The sequence below is a fragment of the Eublepharis macularius genome, chromosome 4, assembly GCF_028583425.1.
Source record: "Eublepharis macularius isolate TG4126 chromosome 4, MPM_Emac_v1.0, whole genome shotgun sequence".
Lineage (NCBI taxonomy): Eukaryota > Metazoa > Chordata > Lepidosauria > Squamata > Eublepharidae > Eublepharis > Eublepharis macularius.
This window is the reverse complement of record NC_072793.1, coordinates 56,280,186-56,301,855: the sequence shown is the minus strand read 5'-3', so window position 1 is coordinate 56,301,855 and position 21,670 is coordinate 56,280,186. Positions and strand designations below refer to the sequence as shown.

Below are 21,670 nucleotides of genomic sequence, written 5' to 3'. Positions count from 1 at the left end.
GTGTCTTCATAAAAGCATTCTGATTTCCATCACCCAAATCTCTTTGTACAACAGATCACTGATGTTCTCCCTGTACTGATGTGGAATTAAAGGACTGGTGGCGGCCCAACTCTTAAGATTTACACCAGCAAACAATTGCTGGTTTATATTAACTGCTGCCGTTGCTGAATCTGATAAAACAGATTATGTTGGTGCTATAGTGTGGTTAGACAGTCAAACATCCTTGCACGTGCATAGGCATGCACACGTGTGCACACGTGTGCACACATGCACACACACTAGTGTGACAGGTCTGACATTCCATCATTCATTATTCTGTTCGTAATACTAAAGGAACAAAAATCCTACATGTAATGTTTAACTTCTACAGCTGTTTCTGAACATCAACAGAATGCTAGGATAGAACAATCACAAGTTTTTATTTCTAGGGTCACTGAGAGGTTCCTAGGGTCAAAGTCCTTGGCCTAGCTTGTAGCTGCAGGATGTAAAGAACCACCTTCAAATTCTTTGCTCATAGGACAGTCTTGGTGATTGTATCTCCGATATCCAAGACACTGCCTGGAACATTCTGGTAACAAAGAAGGAAGAAGCTTCATATTCTTTTCCATAAAATGTTGTCTGTCAGACAAATCTAACAGGCTATTTTTTTTTTTTAAAAACGGTCTATTTAAACACACATCCAGTACATTCTACCCAGGATAGATAAATGTAGCAAGAGCTAGAAAACCTTTCACAGAATCTACTGTTCACTGCAGTGAGCATCCATCTATCTTGCCATGCCTGAATGCCCCTGTCATGTGTTATTTGTTCCATGGCCTGATGTCCAAAAGCCTGTCTTAAAAAACAAGATGATGCAATTTAGAGGTCTAGCCTGCAGTGGAAAGTTCAACTTGCAGCTAAATCAAAGGGAAAATGGATACCCGATGGATCTGACAGCTTCTGAATTTGAAAGCAATAACTGTATCAGACCCTGTTGTGATTCATCCCAGCAACAGACAGCCTTGATGTTCAGAAGGAACACCTTGTTCCTCAGCAGAGCCAACCCATGTTTCACATGGGGGTTTCAAAGCCCTTTCTGATAGCGTCTTCCTTGTTTTCTGCACAGACTGAAGTAAAAAGGGAGAGGTTATTCATAGTCTCTCCTGTTCCTGCCCCCTGGAACTAATTAGTTATGAATACACATTTAATCAAAGAGATGGCCCTGAGCAAGCATAACTTCCATGCACTGGATACATTTATGCTTGACATCGTAAATTGCAACTGAAAGCCAAATAATTTACTTTCAACTTTCCATTATAACCACTAGTACTCCTAAATACAGCTGCATACATATACATACACATACACAGCTTGTTCCCTTGTGAATACATTTTAGTAATCATTAAGCTTCATTAACAGTGGCAGAAGCTATTTCGCTTCTGCCACATTTTGTTATCAGCCATACAGGCCTACATAGTTTAGGTTTTGCAGGCAGCAGTAGTGTGAGTATACAACAGAAACTGGGTACTGCTCAGCACTGTGGGTATGAGCAAGTGTGATCTGAGAATATTTGCTAAAGGTGGTTCTTATTCTGCTTTACATAATTAGAGAAGAACAGAGGAAGCAAGGTATGGAGATGACAACAGTTTGTAGGTCACAAAATAAGGAACCTTCCTAAGAAATTCTGTAAATTGAGTTAAGCATTGTGTTTCCTCCTCTCTGGATCAGTGCACATTGCAAAGAGAAAACACATAGCAATCACTTCAAGAATTGTCCCACAAGCAACAAACATAGCCTGAGCTGCATTTGCTTCACACAGAAATGTCATTTCAAGTCAACAGACAATGAACACAGTCCAACCCCCTATGGGCTCTAATGTATACTGCAAACAAATTTTCATGTGAGCAAAGCTCGGAACATGCAATAAAACAAGGCTTTCCTATAGACACTAGCACTCTCTGAGTCACAGGACAGAACAATAAAACCCCTCTGTATTTAGACCTCTGTGGGAACATGCTGCATACAGAGAGCTGCTAGATGACTGAGAACGTGCTCATGAGTCTTTGGCATAAATTCATGCTGGCTAGATATAAAGGTGGTCATCTAAAAATGACATCCCCCCACTATCTAAGGCTGTAGCTTTAGATAATGAACTGACCTGACTTCTTCGAAGGAAGATGGGCAATGGAATAAATGCAAACATCATTCATCTTGAGAGAGTGGCTGCTACCCGTACACTAGGGCATGCTAACAATCATGTAGTCATTTGAGGTACACCTCAATGAAGAATTTAACAAAAACAGTTGCATATAGTACATTAACCAGCAGAGTGTTACATGCTGCAGTATGTACAAACCTCACTAAACAGGCTGCATGATTCGCCTATGCACCTGCTTCCTTACTTGCACGCACAAGCAAAATATTAATAGACAGAGATAAAATGCACTGCTTAGACCAGAGTCTAAGCATCGAGTGTGTCTGTTTTCACAGCTACCGCACACCAACTAGATGCATGCCCTGAGTTACTTTCCACAACCTCTAAATCCTTTTCCTGGTTCCCTTCACTGTTAATTGACTACCTCAAGAGTTTAAATATGAAGTTAGAATTTTTTGTCTGTGCATCACTACACTATGTTTTACATTGAACCTCATTATGCATTCCCCTTTTAGAGTTCTTACATTCCTCATGGGTTTTCATCATCCTGATTAATTTAGGCATACTTGGTTAACTATAGTTAATGTATAAACAAACCTACTTGTTGCCAGGCTCGTGCACACGGCTTCCTCCACCCCATGATATTTGAATGCAGGCATATGGGTTAGTTTTCCCAGAAAACTAGTCTCATTGTTGGTGGTAGAAAGTGCTGTCAAGTCATAGCTGACTTATGGCAACCCGTGGTGGGGTTTTCAAGGCAAGAGACTATGGTTTGTCACTGCCTGCATCTGCATGGCGACCCTGGTCTTCCTTGGCTGTCTCCCTTCCAATAGCTAACCGAGGCTAATCCTGCTTAGCTTCTAAGACCTGTCAAGATTGGGCTAGCCAAGTTTGCATTAACTTGCATTCAAATATCACAGGTAACCTGCTGGGGTTTTCAAGGCAACAGCTAATCATAGAGATGGTTTGTCATTGCCTACATAGCAACCCTGGTCTTCCTTGGAGATCTCCCATTCAATTACTAACCAAGGCCGACCCTGCTTAGCTTTCAAGGTCTGACAAGATTGGGCTTGCCTGAGCTATCCTTTTTTGCCAGACAATTTATGTACACTATACCATGGCGTATTTCATGTGCACTATGACTCTAAGGACATGCAAATAATATTTTCAAAAGCTGTAAACAGAATTAATGTACTTCCATACATATGGAGTCAACATATCCACATGCAAGTCAAATGAGTGCTCGATAGTTTGCAAAAATAGTGTATTTTAAAGTAAGCTACTTAGTAGTAGTGGTGTGCGCTTCGGGTTTCCGATTGAAGAAAAATACCCAAATCGGACCCGATTCGCAAAGATTCAGGATTTCCGAAACAGCCCCAGCATATCGGGCCCATTTCAGAAACCCCGAATCAAAGATTCCCAAAGCTATTTGTGTAGCTTCGGGAAGCTTCAGGTCAAGGGGTTGAAATGTCCCTCTCCATACCGCTGTGCAGCGGAAGGGAGAGGGACAATTAAACCACTGATCAGCTCTTTGTCGAGGGTTTCCCTGACAAGCAGCTGAGTGCAGTCTGCCGAGATTTAAATTTCCCTCTCCGTGCTGCTGGGGAGCGGCAGGGAGAGGGACATTTAAATCTCCGACTCAGCTGCTTGTCAGCGGCAGGGAGAGGGGCATTTCACCCCTGACTCAGCCGCTTGTCAGGGGTTTCCCTGACAAGCAGCCGAGTGCAGCCTGCCGGGGTGAAATGCCCCTTTTCTTGCCACTGCGCAGCAGCAGGGAGAGAGACATTCACCCCCGACTCAGCTGCTTGTCAAAGGTTTCCCTGACAAGTGGCTGACTGCAGCCTGCCAGGGTTTAAATTTCCCTCTCTGTGCTGCTGTACAGCAGCATGAATAGGGACATTTAAATCCCTGACCTGGGGGTGAAATGCCCCTCTCCCTTCCACTGCGCAGCAGCAGGGAGAAGGGCATTTCACCCTGGCAGGCTGCACTCAGCCACTTGTCAGGGAAACCCCTGACAAGCAGCTGAGTTGGGGATTTAAACATCCCTCTCCCTGCCGCTCCCCAGCAGCTGGGGTGAAATGCCCATCTTCCTGCTGCTGCTATGCAGCAGGGAGAGGGGCATTTCAGCCCTGATTCAGCCGCTTGTCGGGAAGCTTCAGGGCCCTTTAAGTTTAAAGGGCCTTCTGCGCTTCCTGGAGAGGGGAAAGTTTAAATGGAAAAATGTTCCCCGTGCCATTTGCAAACAGTGCGGGAACCGTTTTACCCTTTAAACTCTCTCCCTCCCTGCAGCCAGCTGGAAAGGGCCCTTCTGCGCTTCACCTGGGTCGTGGGGGGGGGGGTTTCCCTCGCAACCCAGATGGAGTTTAAAGGGCCTGCCACAACCCCCGCCAAGCAGCTGATCTGCTGCGGTGGGATTTGAACTTCCCCCTTTGCCGCTTATTTCACTCGATGGAAGGGGAAGGAGGGGGATCTCCCCCTCCCACCAGGTGAAATAAGCGACGTGTGTGTGTGTAGTTTGTCGGTGTGCTCCAAATCTTTATGGAGCACACCGAAGCTGGTCAAAGAAGGGATTCCTGAAGCGGCTTGCCGCTTCGGAAATCCCTTATTTCCAATTCATTTTTCTGCTTCGGGTTACCTGAAGCGGGAAACCTGATTTTTTTTTTTTGCACAACACTACCTAGTAGCACTCTATACACTGGGGTTAGTAAAGAGACCAAAACACAGATACCATTTTCCTTACCCGGCACACATACTGGCTCTGTGGTCCTGGGGAAAAGGTTTTGGAACGTATTATTGTACTGCCTCTAACAAAAGGAGTTCGTGGTGGGTTTGATGGTCTCTTATCTTTTGGACGAACTACAATGGAAGAATGTGTGAAACTTTCTGTGTTGGTCTCTTTATCCACCTGGAAAAAAAGAGAGAGAAAACAAATGCTTCAGTGTAGCTTGCTCCACCAAAGAACCACCAGTCTAAAAGTATAACAACTTAAAGAGTGAATTCAAAATCTAATAGTAAAATTCAATACTACCTGTCAAACTGATGAAAACCCAAGAGATATAAATGAGTTTAAAACCTACAAAGTAATTCTACACTTTCTCTCTCTTTGTAGTTGTTTTGGCACATATCAAAATCACAGAACACAACTGTGGCACATTCTAGACATTTATCTCTTCCATTAAATTTTAAAGGAGAAAACACTTTTCAAGGTACTAGGAGCCTGGTGGAGAATGGCCCTGTCCTGCTCACTCCTCTTCAACCATCACCGTCAGTCTTAGAGGCACCATGGTCGAGGGAAGCTGCGAGGATGCGGCCACTGGCTTCTGCGTTCTCTCCACAGCTCGTCAAGCCACCTGAGGAGCCAGTTCAGGAGCCGACTAGCTCCTTGGCTTGTCCTTTCCTCCCGCAGCCGGAAGGAAGCTGCTGCCCCCACCCCAGAGGAAGGCTGCCATCCCTGTGCCCCCCCCCTGGCTGCAAACTTGCCTGCTGGGCGAGTTTGCGGTAGTGACTTCTCAACATGGTCTCTGGTATGCCTAAGCAAGCACTACTGTGTTTATAAATAGTTTATAAATATGATGCATTCCTTTTGAAAAAAATTCAAATCAGCATTATGGATTACTAATCTGAGATATAAGCACTGAATAATTATGAACATTGTATTAGACAGAACCCAGCAACTTGTCTTAAGCCTTATATTTTACCAAGACTAGAATTCAACCACTGCAAATGGAAAAATTAACACAAAACTGGAACTGACTGTATAATTAGAAGCTAACAGAGTGAACGTAGAGGGTGAGAAATAATAGGAAGTTAGGGAACAGAATCCAGGGCACTTCTTATGATCTATTAATTGAAGCCTGCTGCACCAACTTCCAGAATTTGCATGAAAAACAGATAACTGCATTGGAAGCATGAGCATAACTTAGTTTGACTATGCAAATATTTGTTTGTGCTGACAGAACAGTATGGATATACTGCTTTCTCCTACAGTTATATATTTGAGGCTGTTAGCAATGGACAGATTTTGTTAGCATAATTCACCTAGCACCACTTGCCCAAACTTACAAGGCTGCATCATAGCAACAAATCCCATCAATTCAAGGTTTGACAGCTTACCCCAATGGTAAGATGATCGCTGGTGGAAGCTGTGGCTGGTGTGAAAGTAAGTAAAGTAGTACCTTGCAGTACAAGGTCTTGGCAATTATGTTTGTAGGTTACAAGGGGGTGGGGGATAACCACAACAATAGTGAGTTCTTCTAGCTTCCTCATGTCCATCCTGCTATATTTCAAAATGTGGGGGATCGTGACATGTAGCATCCTAGAATTTCCACACATAAGGAAAGCCTAACAAAGAGAATGAATTCACAAGCAGGCAGAAAACAAGAAGCAAGTTAGAGGTGAAGCAAGGGCACTGCAGCAACAACGTAGTGCTGAAGTCAGCTCGTCCTTCAAGATCACCTGCTTGTAAAAGGACACTGCTTCTCTTATGCTCTTTACCTTGAAAGTTGCTAACTCTGCCTGTGAGAAGGCTGATGGAATCTCTTCTGTTTCCCATACTGTCTTATCACAATAAAATTCTTCCTCTTCTTCTTCCACTTCATTTTCACTATTACCATCTTGCTCTCGCTCAGCATCTTCCTCATCTTGCCTGTCACATAACAAAACTGCTCCGTAAATATGCAGGGAACTTTTGACATACTAATCTAGAGAGCTTTGGTAATGTTAATGGTATTCCTGACACAGTGGCATTATATCAGTTTTCTACAGCATTAGACAATACATCACTCTATTACATGATAAGATAGAATAAGAAGACAGTGGCTGGAGAGGAGCAATAGTACATTTTAAAATGTTTTTAAAATGTTTTTCATCACATTCGAGTTCAATATTTGTTCATTCTATCTGGAAATTCTGATCACATAACCCATTCATCCTCCACAAGAATCTACTTTCATATGGCGTTGCCACAAATGTTATGTAAAGAGGACAACAGTGTGGAAGTGTGATGGCAACCTCAATGAGATTTGTTACTTGCAGCCATCCAAAGGCGATTCCCAGCTGATGAGGGAACAGCTGGGAATTGGCTTCTGATCTGCTGGGGAAATTTTGCTCTGTACCCAGGAATATTTTTTCTAGAGGTGAGGGTGGGGATCATGAGTAGACTTTCAAGTTTGGTACTTCTTATCTCCCATCCTGGAAACTTTGTTGCCCTCCATACATGTTAAGATGCTGCAGATTTGGTTGGGGAGAGGATGTTCAGAAGCCCATCTGACATCCTTTTTCTCTCCACTGCAGGCTGTCAGCATGGGCTGCAAAGGAGAGAAATGAGCACCTTCTCCTCTCCTGCAGAGATAAAAGTAGTGTTCAGTTCTGCTCAGCTTGGAGGGGCTCCCTTTTGTTACATCACTGCAGCTATTTTGGTCAGGGGACTGGGTGGGTCAAGAACCTGACTTCCAGATGATTCCCAGATCAGCCAGGAGTTGGCTTCTGATCAACAAGAAGCTCCAAAGTTGTTTGACAGCAGTTTGAATTGCTTGATGCAATCCGACGATATCAACTGAGTCACTGTCTGTTTGCAAGTGTCAAACAACGTAAGTTCATCTGCTGAACAGGCTTGCTGAGAAATTTGCAGTATCCTTAGTTGTAGACCAAACTAATTATTTTAGAAAACAACAATTGCTTGGACTGGGCTTAGTTTTGACAACTATGAAACTAGATATCATGTAAATATTAATTTCAATGTATACTTTCCAGAAATTAAAAGTATGGCATATCATACAGTTCCCAACATGCTTTTGAGGAGGTTGGTTTGATACCTTTTAACTTTGCTACAAAGAGATTTTATTCAGCTTATCAGTTTTGTGATGGACGACTGAAATGGTCACAAACCGAGAAGAGTAATTCTCTATAGATAATTCAGGAGTTGGTTATTGGGGGAAAAACTTTTCCACAGTAATGACACCTGCTTTTGACTTCATAGCGTTACCTTCCAGGTAATCCATGCAATCTTTATACATGATCATAAAAGTCCACAAAACCCACAGCACAATAGTGTCGTAATATGAATGGGTTAGACAACTTACCAATTCTCCCCAGTATGTAAAGTGCTTCTGCTTTCTTCTAGCGCTCTCTCTACGGCTTCTAGTTCAACAGCAGTCTGTTCTAGCAGCACAGATACAGAATCCTGCTGAAAATGAGTTAAAGACATTAAGAAGCAATAACATCCACTGAGTTTCACTGAAGGTCACACCATTATTACATTGTACCTAGCTAGAAAAATACAATTATCTCATAACTGCACTAAAAAAAGAAGCTTCACATTTTCTTGCAGTAAGTATATGCCTGACATGGAAGTCTGAGGTATTATTGCCTATCAATAGCGCATTCCTTCTGGAACCGTGCCAAGTCTTATTAAATGGTTGTATAAAACATCTTTAATTGTTAGTCTTTACCATTTTCTCAGGACAGGAGAGTTTAGAACAGGGATCCTCTTGCTTATTTTTACTGCTTTGCCTCTGCAGATATTTATAGCTTAGGAGGTTGTACCAACGAGATGACTTCTCTCCCAATCTGCAAGTCTCAGCAAGGCTAATTTGTGCACCACCCTGTAGAAACAAAGTAAAATTGAAATGGGTATTATCATGGTAGTCAAATGAAAATGGAATCCAATGGTGGGACCTGAGAGTATAAAAGCTAGAAGTTTACTACTTCGGCCAATACATAAAATTTTCCTTCCCTTAAATTTAATATATTATGTTAACTGAGATTTCCATGACCACAAAGCACTATGATTGTGCCAGCCATAGTGGTGGCTCAGAATGTTGCTCTGTGATCATGGAAATAAAGCCCACATTGGTGATACAAAGGGTACATCTGCATGAGTACTGTCTTGCTACAATACCGGCAATCCTTTATGATTCTGAGATGTTAATATGGGAGCTCACACCCATGTCAACTGGCTCTTACAAATCTTTATGAAATTTGTTATTCTTTTGAGTTGCCATAATTACAAAATATGTAGATATATATTGAACATGGTCTGACTGTGCCCTCAATGAAAGCACCAGACATCCACAGGGAGTCTGTGTGGGGATCAAGTCTCAACTAGCTTTAAGTGTGCAACCGCATAAGATAAGAGCTCAGAATCTGATAATATCGATATAGTAAAATTAATATCTTGTTAATTAATTCTGCTGTGTAATTATTACTGCCTATGAGTAGAAGATACATAATAAGTTAGAGCTATGGAAGGAAATCTATCAGCCAAATGTTTACACTTAATACTGTAGATACAGCAAAAATGAACACTAACCAAGCACTCTTCAAGATGGCAGTTATCCATAGCACAGACATCAACCCTTAGAGTCTTCTGTCGTAGAATGGAGTAGGAGATTGCAACACAAAATAATTCATTGTATACAAGATTATCTGATGCCTCCATGAGTCTGGTGCGAAACAAACAGCTTGTGCTTTCAGAACAAGGAAGAACAGCCACCCGAATACACCTGTTGAAAAAGCTAGTTTAAGTCAGCATGACTTGCTTTACAAACTTATTGCAGCTCAGCACAAGAATCCTTGCACAATGCACATTCATCAGCATAGCATAAGTAACAGATGACTAATACCAAATATAATAGTGAAATAGACTAATATTCTCTACAGCAGGAGCCCCCAATGTGGTACCTGTGCCGTCCGCCAGCATCTTTCTTGGTGTCCACCAAGTGGTTTTAGAAAGTGAGAGGGGCCAGGTAGGGCTTTTGTTCAGCACGTTTCTGATTGGCCACTAAAGATCTGCTATGCAGATTCAAATAACATTGTTTCAGCGGCAGCTGCCACCACTCCATTTGTTTAATTTTCTCTTGTCCCTCTTTCCCAGTGTTTGTTTTAACCACCTGTATTCTCCCCTGCATTTGGGATTCCTCTGTGTGTGTGCGACTCCTTCTCCTATACCAGCCATTTTCTGGCTGGTTTTGTCTCCTGTAGTGGCCTTTTTGTGGTTGTGTACACAGTGTCAGAATTCAAAAGGAAAGTATAGAATCAGAAAGTTTGTGGAATCCTACTCTGCAGCTTGTTTTAAAATGGTTGTTATTGATCATGTGGGGCTATTATACATTAATTTCTATGGAGATTCTATGGAATTTTTTTTGATCATACAAAAACAGTAAGCTGAAAGCTCTGAAAGGTATTAATAGTGCATCATTTAGCATGTAGTTGAAGGAATCGGCTTGCCTCAGAATGATAAACACATATTTGTGAAATATATGATTCACTCCTTTTGCACAGAGAGGAGAATTCAAAGAGAGGGTTAGTCTAATACACACAAAACAGACTTATGTAATAGAAATAGGGTTAGAAACTTTAGCACAGTCATCTCCTTTAATATTATGTCTCAACAGCTCAGTAGTATAGTTTTTATGTATGTAAAATGTTAGTGCTGGATAAGTATTCTTGACTAAGGTTTAGGGGGAAAAATAAACCTGTCATTCTCATAGGATAGAGTTTATTTTGCCATTGGAGTAAGCACATTTGTGAACTCACTGGCAATAAGAAACCTGATCAGTCATGACCTAGCTAATCAATCACATTATGAATAAAATATCCATGGGACTATGAATCTGCAAAAGCAGACATTTATTTTTGTCACAGTTCAGTAGGTATTCAGCTCTCTATACCCTCAGCTAAACTGCAGCAGTTATGTACCATTTCATGGCTAGCTAATCTTCTTCTCAAAGCATTTCTTCACACACATTTAAGAATATATCTATTTCTACAGGTGGCTCTAAGACTCATAAATGATTGCTGATAAGAAATAAAAATGGAGGTATGCTGCATTGCCTAACAGAATTATATAAAAAGGAGATGTAGGAAGATTGTTCAGGAGCACCACAGGAATCTTACAGACATTTCTAGTATGTCACTGCACTTACTTACACTTTCTGGTCTCGTTGTGGCAGAAGAGCGGATACATTATTCAGATGGGCAACTAATATTGCGAACTGTTTATTTTTTTCATCATACCTGGAAAACCAACAGAAAAAAAACTGTAAGCAGTAATAAAATTACAAAAGAATCTCAAGTCAAAATATTTTTTCAGATTTGTAGGCTTAGCATTTACTAAAGGATACAATCTTATGCACACTTAATTAGGAGTAAGACCAGTTGAACATAGTAGTACATTTCCAAATACATATACATAGTACTGCAAGCACAATCTTTACAAAGTGAGCCTCTCTAAATTCGTTGCCTTATGTCTCTTTTTCCTGCAGTCCCTGTTCCATGAGGCTTTTTTGTGCAGGCATGTTCCTGGTATGGCGTTTTCAGTGATTAAAAGGGTCCCCCCACACACACCTTTGCCAGTGGAAAGCTGCTAAAATCCAAACTATTGGAATGTAATTGAATATTGGGTTTAGGTAAGGGTAGAATCCGGGACTTCAATCAGGAAAAAAATGGGCCAGTGGAGATTACTTTATTCTGGAATCCATGAATAATGGATTGTGAAACGTTTTCACTTACATAAGTGAAACATTTTCACTTTCAAACATATAAGTAAACATTTTCACTTTCACTATCCTTTTGATGACCGTGCCTGCCTTCACCAAACTACTAACTAGGGGATCAAAATAGGCAACCAATTATTCATTGCTGGAGTAATAAGGTGAACATACATAGTCACTGAGGCCTTACTACCAAATTAGTGATTATCTCCATCATACACATGTAATATGCATTTTTGGTGCCTTATTGTTCAACTAAGGAAGTGATATGAATGTTGAACACTGTATCAGCCTTAATTAGGATACTCAGTTGAAAAACAGAACTACCAAGCTTACTTCATTGCAATTTGAACTTTAGCAGTGCCAGCTATTTCTGCATCTTCATTATCAAACAGAACAGTTTCTGACATACAGGTTCTGAAAAGAAAAATGATATTGAAATTGGTATCCTGTCAGTAAGACATGAAAATATGTGAAAGAGGTTTCTACGATCACTACAACCTATCTGTGGAGGAGAGGGTCTAACATGAGAAAACATTTTTAAGGTTATATATACAGCCCCACAACATTACTACAATAGAATTTTGGAGCTGCTAAATAAAGAAACTCTTTGCCACAATTTAGTTGCTCAAAATAAATAAATAAATAAATGTCCAAACAGTACAACTGCCAACCTCCAGGTACAGCCTGGAGTTACAACTTATCTCTAGATTATGGAGATCAGTTCCCCAGGAGAAAATGGCTGTTGAGCTCCAATCTGCAAACCTTGCCCTCCCCAGGTTCCACCTTCAAATCTCCAGGAATTTCTCAACCTGGGGTTGGCAACTCTGTCAAATCATCAAAACCTTTCACTGTTTTTGCAATTCACATACAAAAATATTGCCTTAATAGGCCCTTCAATATTGTCCTTACACATGAGTCTTCTAAGAAAGCTGGGTTTGGAGTATGGGATTTCCTGATCCCTTGTAGCTACACAGCAGCTTTGGGGAATAGCTGTTAAAAATAAAGGAGAGCCCAAACAGCCTCAGAATGCCTCAGTGGGGGGAGGAGGGGCTCCCCCCTCCCCCCTCAAGCTGTTTCCCCTGTCCATGTCAAGCAGGCCTGTGACCTGCCTGCCCTACTCAGTGACTTCTTTTATTGTGGGGGATGGGGTGGATAGATTGTAGGTTTGCTGTTCTCTTACTATCTTCTCTGCTATTGCTGTTCTGTACTCGGCTGCCTTATCTCGAGACACTTGGGAACCCGCTGAGTGACCTTGGTGCCTGCCTCTCTTTTTCTTCAAGCTTTCCTGTGAGAAACTGTACGCCAAGACTAACGGGCTTTTGCTTGAAAAAGGGGGGGGGGGACAAGGGTATAACTGGCCCACTGGGCCTCTTCCCCTGGTATTTCTGGCAATGAAGTTATACTGTGCTCTAATGGTGGTGATGATCTCTTAAATAAAGACCTTTAACTCATCTAGCCTAGTCTGGTGATGTGAAGCATTCTAGGAGAATCCTCTAGCAGAACCTGATAGTCCAAATAGCAGGGGAGGATTTTTTCCCCCTTGTTGTTTCTGCTCCACCTGGAGTATTCTGTGCACATGGAGCAGTAAAAAAGAAGGGGGAGTATTGTGACACAGGGAAATGGCTTGAAGGGAGAGAGAGAAGCTTCTTTTCCCCCACCACAGAGGAATTCTGAGACCATTTGGGTTCTCCTTTATTTTTTTTTAACAGCGATTTACTTTTTACTTGCTGTATGGCAGCGGGAAACCCAAGTTGGGTGACCCAAACTCTTTAAAAATGTGCACATCTAGAGAGACCCTCATGCTGAGTTATCTGCAGAATCTTCCACTGTGGACAATTTGTTCTTCCTATGATGAGTGGAACAGAGGCTGGGAAAAGTATGTGAGCTCTAGGCCCACTATTGAGCAGTACAATGTTGGGAAGGAGGCGTTGGGGTGGGGGAGTCCCCAAAGAGGCTGTGTATAGATGACTGGCCTTGCTGAGTTAACCTGGGCTTATGTACACAAGTTTAGCAGGATAAGAATACCTTTGTGCAGATGCTTCATATACTCCACTGTCTCCAGCAACAGACTCATCGGACACTGCAGCTGATACACATGCTACTTTCAGCGCAGCCCCTTCAACTATATTTACACCTGCAAAAGCGCAAGGAAGAAAATCAAAACTTATGTTGGATGCTTAACAGGCTCAGGACTGAATCACTCCCCCTTTCTCCCCCCCCCCTTTATTTGAATGTTATCACATAAACCATCTTATTTAGCCCATAATTTTTTAAAAATAGCATCTACAATGAAGACTTGTGTTATAATTAAGCGTGATATGACAAAAATAAGATGCGTCCTGGTCTTCTTCAGCACTATAAGCATGTTTATTGTTGATGTCAGTAGCATAATCTGGAGCAATTCAATGTCGGAAGAGATCCTAGCTCGGCAATAGAGTATATGTTTTGCAGTTCAAACCCTTACATTTCTAGTTTTAAAAAGACAGATCTAAGTTAGAAAAGATCTGAAAGAACTGCTTGAGACCTTTGAAGGATGCTTCCATTCAGGACAAATAATGTAAAATGAAATGGCTCAATTATCTAACTCAGAATAAAACAGGTAACATTAAGACCGTCACCACCACAGTTTAATATATCTGCCAGCAAGCTTTCAAAATCGGGAGCCAAAAGTTGTACACAACAGGCCCAGGAAAGATCAGGAAAACAAAATAAACTTAAACAGACCTGCATAACTTGTAACCCAGTGAGAGATGAATGGTGCTGACTGCTTCGGCTATGCTTATCAGCCACCAACCACACATACAAACCATCAATAAATGAAGTCCTGACTTCTGTGATGTTGTTGACTTAAAAGGCAGTGACATCTTCTCAAGCTGCAAGCCTCACAGTGTTACATTACAATAAAAGGCACCTTTTTTTAAAGACCATAGTGCAGTATTTTAGATGTGGAAGGAAATGACCTTTGTTATGTTTTGAAAAAAGCTGAGAACTATGACCAAAACTTAAGCCAATATAGTCTCACTTTTTTAAAGGGACCACTTCACTATCTTGGACTGGGAAGCATGGTTTTTGATTGCATGAACAAATGTGTTCAGTTGCATTCCACCATTCAGTCTTTTAAATAGGAAAAGGGATATTTAAATTGGAGAGCTGCTGAGGCTTTCCAAAACATATCTGTTATGTTGCATAATATTAGAGGCGGCAAACAAAAAGGTTTGAGATATACTATTTAATTGTACTTACAAGAGCATGTGAGAACACATGATCCCAAGAGGCCACAGCCTAACTCAGTCAGGCAGCTTTCCACTACTCTGAGCTGTATGAGTAGAGCCCAGGGAGCAGACATTTTCCTCATTACTACTCTAAAATAAACTACCTGTGGTGATTATTTTGTCTGCTGACTGAACAACAACCCTAAATCACTTAATCTGCTTAGTGCCTTAGTGTTCACTTTAACAGCTTCAGCCATTTTCAAAGAGCCAAGAAAGGTTAAGTCTAATTACTACAGAGATCTAATAGGAATAATAACCATTACATAGTCCAGTATAAATGTGACCACTGCTCAAAGAGAAAGAAGAAAAAGCTCAGCCTACATTACATTTTTTACAGACAGATCATTTCAGAGCCTTCTCCATATTATGAGTCTATACCTAATTGCAGTTACCTTCCATCATATATCAATACAATAGGTTATCTTCTTAGCACACCAGAGTTTCAGAGAGGTAAACTAAAATTCTACTGTGCCCTTTCATAGGTGAGCTATATTTAGATAGGTAGATTTATACGATCTGGAAAACTGTATTAATCTGAAGCAAGTTCCTACACAGAACGTTTTACTGCTATTGGTGTATCAGCAAGTCACTTGCAAGCTGTCTTATTAAAAACAATGTGGCTACTTTTTTCCCCCCTCCTTCAGACAATCTAGACAGAGATTCTCCATCATCTCTTGCCATCTACAGCACAGTTGTTTCAAACTATAAAATTTAGGATGTGTAGCATTATTTTGATTTTAACTTGTAATGTTTTAATTATTACTGTAAGCTGCTTTGAGACAAGAGGAAAGGCGAGGTATAAATATTTTAATAAATAAATAAAATTAAAAACAGCCATTTCTTCATAAAAGCTATAGTTAATTTTCATCTATTTACAGCATGGCAAGAGCTTCACATACATAAAATATCAACAGCGGTAAAGGAGCACTTTCCGGTCCAGTTCTTATGGGCTAAAAAGAATGCTCATGGGATGGAAAGGATTTCTTTTAATCAGAAAGGACCTTTGTGAGGTCAAGCCCCATGCCCAACAATTATGTAATAGCACAAACTATATATCCCACAAAGCATAACAGTGGAGAAATCAATCTAATGTACAGTCTATTTATTTTATTTCATTTATACCCGGCCTATCTCCCCAAATGGGGACCCGAAGTGGCTTACATCATTCTCCTCTCCTCTATTTTCTCTCACAACAACCCTGTCAGGTAAGTTAGGCTGAGAGTATGTGACTTCCCTAAGGTCACTCAGCAAACTTCCATGGCAGAGTGGGGATTTGAATCTGGGTCACCCAAATCCCATACGAGCCTGATCTCATCAGATCTCAGAAGCTAAGCGGGGTCAGTCTTGGTTAGTAATTGGATGGGAGACCTCCAATGAAGACCAGGGTTGCAGAGGCAGACAATGGCAAACCATCTCTGTTATTCTCTTGCCATGAAAACCCCACCAGAGGTTGCCATAAGTCTGCCATGACTTGAGAGCATCACACACACACACACACACACACACACACACACACACACACACACACACACACACACACACACACACACACACCTAGTCCATCATTGTAACCACTACACCACACTGGTTCTCTATTCCTACACAATTAATTACAGGAAAGAAAGTTCCACCTTAAAATCATCTCTTCACACAGCTGAAGTGCAGTTGCACAACAAACATTTTAGAAATAATTTCTCATGATCAAAAATTATACTGCAAAGTCTTTATGTGGAAGCAAGAAGTAATTGTGGTGGAAGCAAATGTTAGCGTTTATGTTTTTATGTTTGACTGACCAACCATGACCACAGACCGCAGATTTTAGCCATAGAGCTGTTTATTTGCTGAATGGATGTTTATTAATGGGTACCACACACTACAACACAAAAGGTGTTTTACATTAATGACAAGCACTAATACAACTTGTATATACATTTTTCTGTTTTGAGTGCTGAACATATTCTCTGCCATAGAATTTGTTACTGTGTCAAATACCACAAATACTTCTTTTTTTTAAAAAAGTGCCTTTAAAATAATTTGAAAGAGCAGAAGGACATTTACTTTACCTTGGTCCAGATGTTTTCCCCGAGTCCTAGACTCTTCTAGTCTGTACTTCTTGCCATTCCCAGTGATTAGACTAAGTTCAGACAGACCATTGTTTATTTCCGTATCTTCAAAGTCCATATGGCTCATGAAAGTATCTCCTGTGAAGAATGGGTCTGTCACAAGTGGAGAACAAGGTGGTGAGGGAGAAGAAAGCGATGATCTGGGAGACAGCGACGTCAATGATTTGGGCGTCCCAGACAAGGACCTCAGAGCCTGCAAACGGTTACTTGCATCAGTTTCTTGTGTTTTGACCACCTCGTTCTCATGGATAGTGGTGATGCAGCCTGAAGGCCGAAATCCAGCAGCTCTCTCCAGGAGCAAGAGGTCCATTTTATTCTGGTAGTCAGAATCTACCTGCCCGAACTGTTCATAGTACAGATCCGTAAAACTGGCTGAAGTGGAAGAATCCTGACTGGACGCAACAAGAGAGCCCCTGCTAGATGCCAGAGAGCCGGGGCTGCTGCCTGATGAAAGGGAAAGCATGCTTGAGGACAGGCTGCAGAGAAAAGTGACGTATTAGGGATGAAATGTCCAACTTCAATTCTCAATTAAAACAAAAAAGCCTTGAAACAGTTTTATACAAAAAGGGTCCTGAATGTAGGTAGAATGTCTCTCCACATGTTAAACCAAACATGTGAATAGTTATGCAATGAAAGGTATACAATCGGAATACAATTAGATATACAAGGAAAACAATTTGCTCTTTTCAACAAATCCTACTAGTATCTAGTCTAGACATATGCCATGGAGGTGAAGCATCAGTTTGGAGGTACTTCTTAAACAATACTGGCTTGGAGCAGACATGTTGGAATTATCCCTTGCTGGAATTGGTTGAGCCCTAAATCATACAGTGGAAGTTGTCCTGTTGATCTTCCTGGATATGCATTCATGTTTTGATTGCCAAAGTTGATTCCTGTTCTAATTATTACCTTCTTTTTCCACCCTCCTTTAAAGGTTCTCATGATGGAATACATGAGCGTTCCTCATTTTATCTTCACAAAGACTCCTGTGAAATATTTTAACTTGAAAGTCGGTGGTTGTATTTGGACAAAAGCAGGCTAGTCAACTAGATGGATATAATAGATCTCAGTTTGTCTGTGAATCCCAGCTACTTTGTTGCTTGCCTTCCATCCCTCCTCCAACCAGAATCCCCAAATGTTATCGCAGTTCCTTTACTTTACCAGACTTATTAGTTGCAGTAGGGGCAATATTACCTTTATAATATATTATAATAATTATTAGCTTTATTTATAGTCTGCCTTTTCATTGAGCAAGGCCAGTTCCAGCTTTTGGGGGGCCCTGAGCAGAAAGTGCATTGCAAAAAGTTGGAGCATACTTACAGCAACAGATAATACACAATAGCATGGTTTACAGTACCTATCCCTTTATCAAAGCATCTTTCTGAACCATTTCCTTACAGTACAGCATTCTTACCCGCTCAAGAAACTTTTCCTGAATAATTCAGTTTTACATAGTTTGTGGAAAACCAGGAGAGTGGAGCCATCCTGACCTCATCAGGCAGGCCATTCCATACAGTGAGGGCCACAAATCAGAATGCAAATGTGCAGGCAATAGCTGGTGTTGCTTGTTTCCAGGGTAGCAGCTGCAGAAGGCCCTGCCTGGATGAGCAAAGCTGCTATAGTAGAGCTTAGGGAGAGAGACAGTCCTGCAGATATGAGGGGCCAAGGCCATGAAAGGCTTTGTATGAGACAGCTAACACTTTGAATTGAGTCCTATAACTGGTGGGCGGTCAATGAAGTGACTGCAGAATGGTTGTAATATGCATACCTGGAGCAGGATATTTGATGAGTGCACTATTTCAATGCAGACAGGAACTGGTAGGGGTGTGTGTGTGAGGGGGGGGGGCGGGAATTAATCAAAAATAGCTAGCAAAAAATGCTTTCTTCCAACTCGGTCTAGGTGGGAAGTTGGCCCCCTACTTTGATACAGCTGATTTGGCTACCTGGCTCCACACCACAGTAACACTGAGACTAGACTACCGTAATGCACTTTACACTGATCTCCCTTCAAAATCCACTCAATGACTCCAGTTGGTGCAGAACGCTGCCGCTCAGCCATTATTGGGAGCTAGGCAGAGCAAGCATATTACAGCCATTATGAAGTCACTGAAATGGCTGCCCATCAGTTACCAGGTTCAATTTAAGGTGTTGGCTATAATACACAAAGTCCTTCATGGCCTTGGCCCTCTTATCTTTGGGACCACCTGCTCTACCACAACAGCTTCATTCACAGGAGCAGGGCCTTCTGCAGGTGCCAGCTTGCAAGTAGGTAAAACCATCCCCTCCCCTGCAAATCCTGTACATATGAATTCTCCATTGCGGCCCCCACCTTCTGGAACAGCCTGCCTGATGAGGTCGGGAAAGCTCTCACCGTCCTGGTGTTTTGCAAACTATGAAAAACTGAATTGTTCATGAGGGTTTTGTACACAGATGATAGGATTGTACTATAACAAAACGGTTCAGAGAGATACGTAGGTAAAGGATTAGGGACTATGGACTATCTACTGTGTATAGTTTGTACTGCGTGTTGCTGTAAGAAGGTTCCTACTATGTAATTTTTTGCATTATTTAACATGTCATGTTCATATTTATGCTTTGCTTCAGTCCTGTTTCAGGTTTATGGTTGGTTCCAATTTCTACAATCCAAATGCTATTGCATTGTTTATTGGATTCTCATGCTATTGATAGTACTGATTTACTCTGTGCAATCTGCCTTGAGTTCCAGTGAGAAAGGCAGACTATAAATAACATAAACTGTACTCTGAAACCAACTAGACCTTTTATGCCCTCCCATTCTTTTCTCTCTTAAAATGTTGTTAACCTTTCAAATTTCCTCTCAACAGAGGCTTAAATCTCTGAAGCACATTCCCCACTTAGTGAAACCGACATGAAGAAAGGAGTGAAGCACTGTCTAAATATGACCACCTTACACTATCTGCAGAACTGAGCCAGAGTGGGAGTCCTCTTCACGCCCTCTAGTAAGCTATTTCAGAAAATATAGGCTGCTCCTGAAAAAAAAAATACCCAAGTGGTGGTCTAAAAGTTACATTTTAAAGAGGGCTCTGATAGTAGGGGAGACTCATAATGCCTGAGCGGGCACACATGTGAATTGCACCTGTAGCATATATTAGCCAGTGAAGCACTGAAAGATTAATATATTCCTATCATCAAGCTTTCACCAACAGGTGAGCAGTCAAATTCTGTATCAACTGAAGCTTCTAAGCCATTTAAAGCATGTTGGAAAAAACCAGTCTCCAAGTAAGAGAAGCTTGGATTAGTGCAGCCCGATTGGTGACATCCAGGAGGGAAAACAACTTCCACACCTACTATGCTGTGGCCAAATTCTGCTCTTTAGCTATCAGAAAACGTAAACTTCTCTTAGTGGAAAAAACATTATAAATTTTTTTCTATTTTCATTATTGTTATTCCATTTTCACTCTTATCCCTTTATGCCTGTGGTTTTCCTGTATTGATAATATTGATTTATTGCTTGTAATCATATTGTTTTATATTGCTGGCTTTTGCTGTAATAAATTGGATTTGGATTTTGGAACTTCCACACCAAATGTAGCTGCAGAAACTCTTAAGAATTAATCTATTCGATCTTGTAACAATAGGCTGGGAGCTAACAAAATTCTCAACTGAATTTGTCAACATCAATCCAACACCATCTACTGCAGCCAGAATAATTCTCTCTAGAGCCTTGCTTTACCGACTAACATCACATTCCTCTTGTCTGTATTCAGTATTCACTGAATCTATCAAAACAACTCTGGTCACAAGGTGTCTGAATAATATAGACTGGTCAACTCTGATGGAAAGCTGCTGAAAACTCTTAAGATCAAAAACACACACAACAACAGTTGCAATCTCTGTACCAAAGCCAGACTTGAAATAGGCCATGGATAAATGAGTCACCATGGCATCTGAATGCAGCTAATAAGTGGCCTAAGATTCCCCCAGTCTCTTTCACGGCTGAGCAGAAATCTGAACCCTGATTACCTCCTAATTCAACACTGTCTGCTACACCACACTGATTGTCTAGAAGTTATAAAATTATGTAAGCTATAAGCTATGTCATACAACTCACCCAAATCTCCTATTACACTACCAAGTACTAGCTAGGAACGCAGTGCTTGAATAGCAACTTTTCTGATGAACCTTTTTGCTTTAGAGTGTCCTATTAGCAACAGGATCTTTTCTTAGGGGCCAGTTTGCAGGAAAAGCAATTTTAAGGTTCAAGCACGTGTGAGAAACCTATGAAAACTCACTTTTTTCCTGCTTAATTGGAAAAAAATATATACTAAAGGCTAAATGATTAATCGCTATTTTAATATTTATAAAGGTTATGATTTTTGTACTCTGCATTTTAATAATTCTTGCAGCACACATATATTTGTCTTGCTTGTCCTTTTTTTCTCCCCTTCTTTTCTGTACTCCCTTTTTGTTTTAATAAAATTTTTAAAAAAGAAAACTCACTTTTTCAACTGGATGTGCAGCATTGCCATTAATCGTGTTGTTTCTTCTAGTTCTCCAACTAATTGGTTTCTCTTACTATTTAACTTCAACCTGCAAGAGATACAAAAAAGAGGAAGAGAGAGAGCAGTTTAAAATACTTCTCAATGCTGAGACAAATTAGGAAGTAAT

At 41.0% G+C, this 21,670-nt stretch overlaps 1 protein-coding gene across 2 annotated transcripts in view; it reads right to left on the bottom strand.

Moving 5' to 3' along the window:
* The window catches only part of WWC1 (WW and C2 domain containing 1), a 107,882-nt gene that overhangs the window by 5,905 nt on the left and 80,307 nt on the right, over positions 1-21,670 (bottom strand). Inside the window, exons 10-19 of one of the 2 annotated variants that reach the window (XM_054977140.1) lie at positions 21,503-21,592; positions 16,964-17,499; positions 13,654-13,762; positions 11,962-12,042; positions 11,063-11,149; positions 9,444-9,636; positions 8,584-8,736; positions 8,215-8,318; positions 6,629-6,779; positions 4,875-5,039 (exon numbers count right to left, since the gene is read on the bottom strand). In XM_054977140.1, the coding sequence (XP_054833115.1) occupies positions 4,875-5,039; positions 6,629-6,779; positions 8,215-8,318; positions 8,584-8,736; positions 9,444-9,636; positions 11,063-11,149; positions 11,962-12,042; positions 13,654-13,762; positions 16,964-17,499; positions 21,503-21,592 (1,669 nt within the window). The remainder of the gene's footprint in view (positions 1-4,874; positions 5,040-6,628; positions 6,780-8,214; positions 8,319-8,583; positions 8,737-9,443; positions 9,637-11,062; positions 11,150-11,961; positions 12,043-13,653; positions 13,763-16,963; positions 17,500-21,502; positions 21,593-21,670) is intronic. The other variant, XM_054977141.1, reaches the window with a different exon arrangement.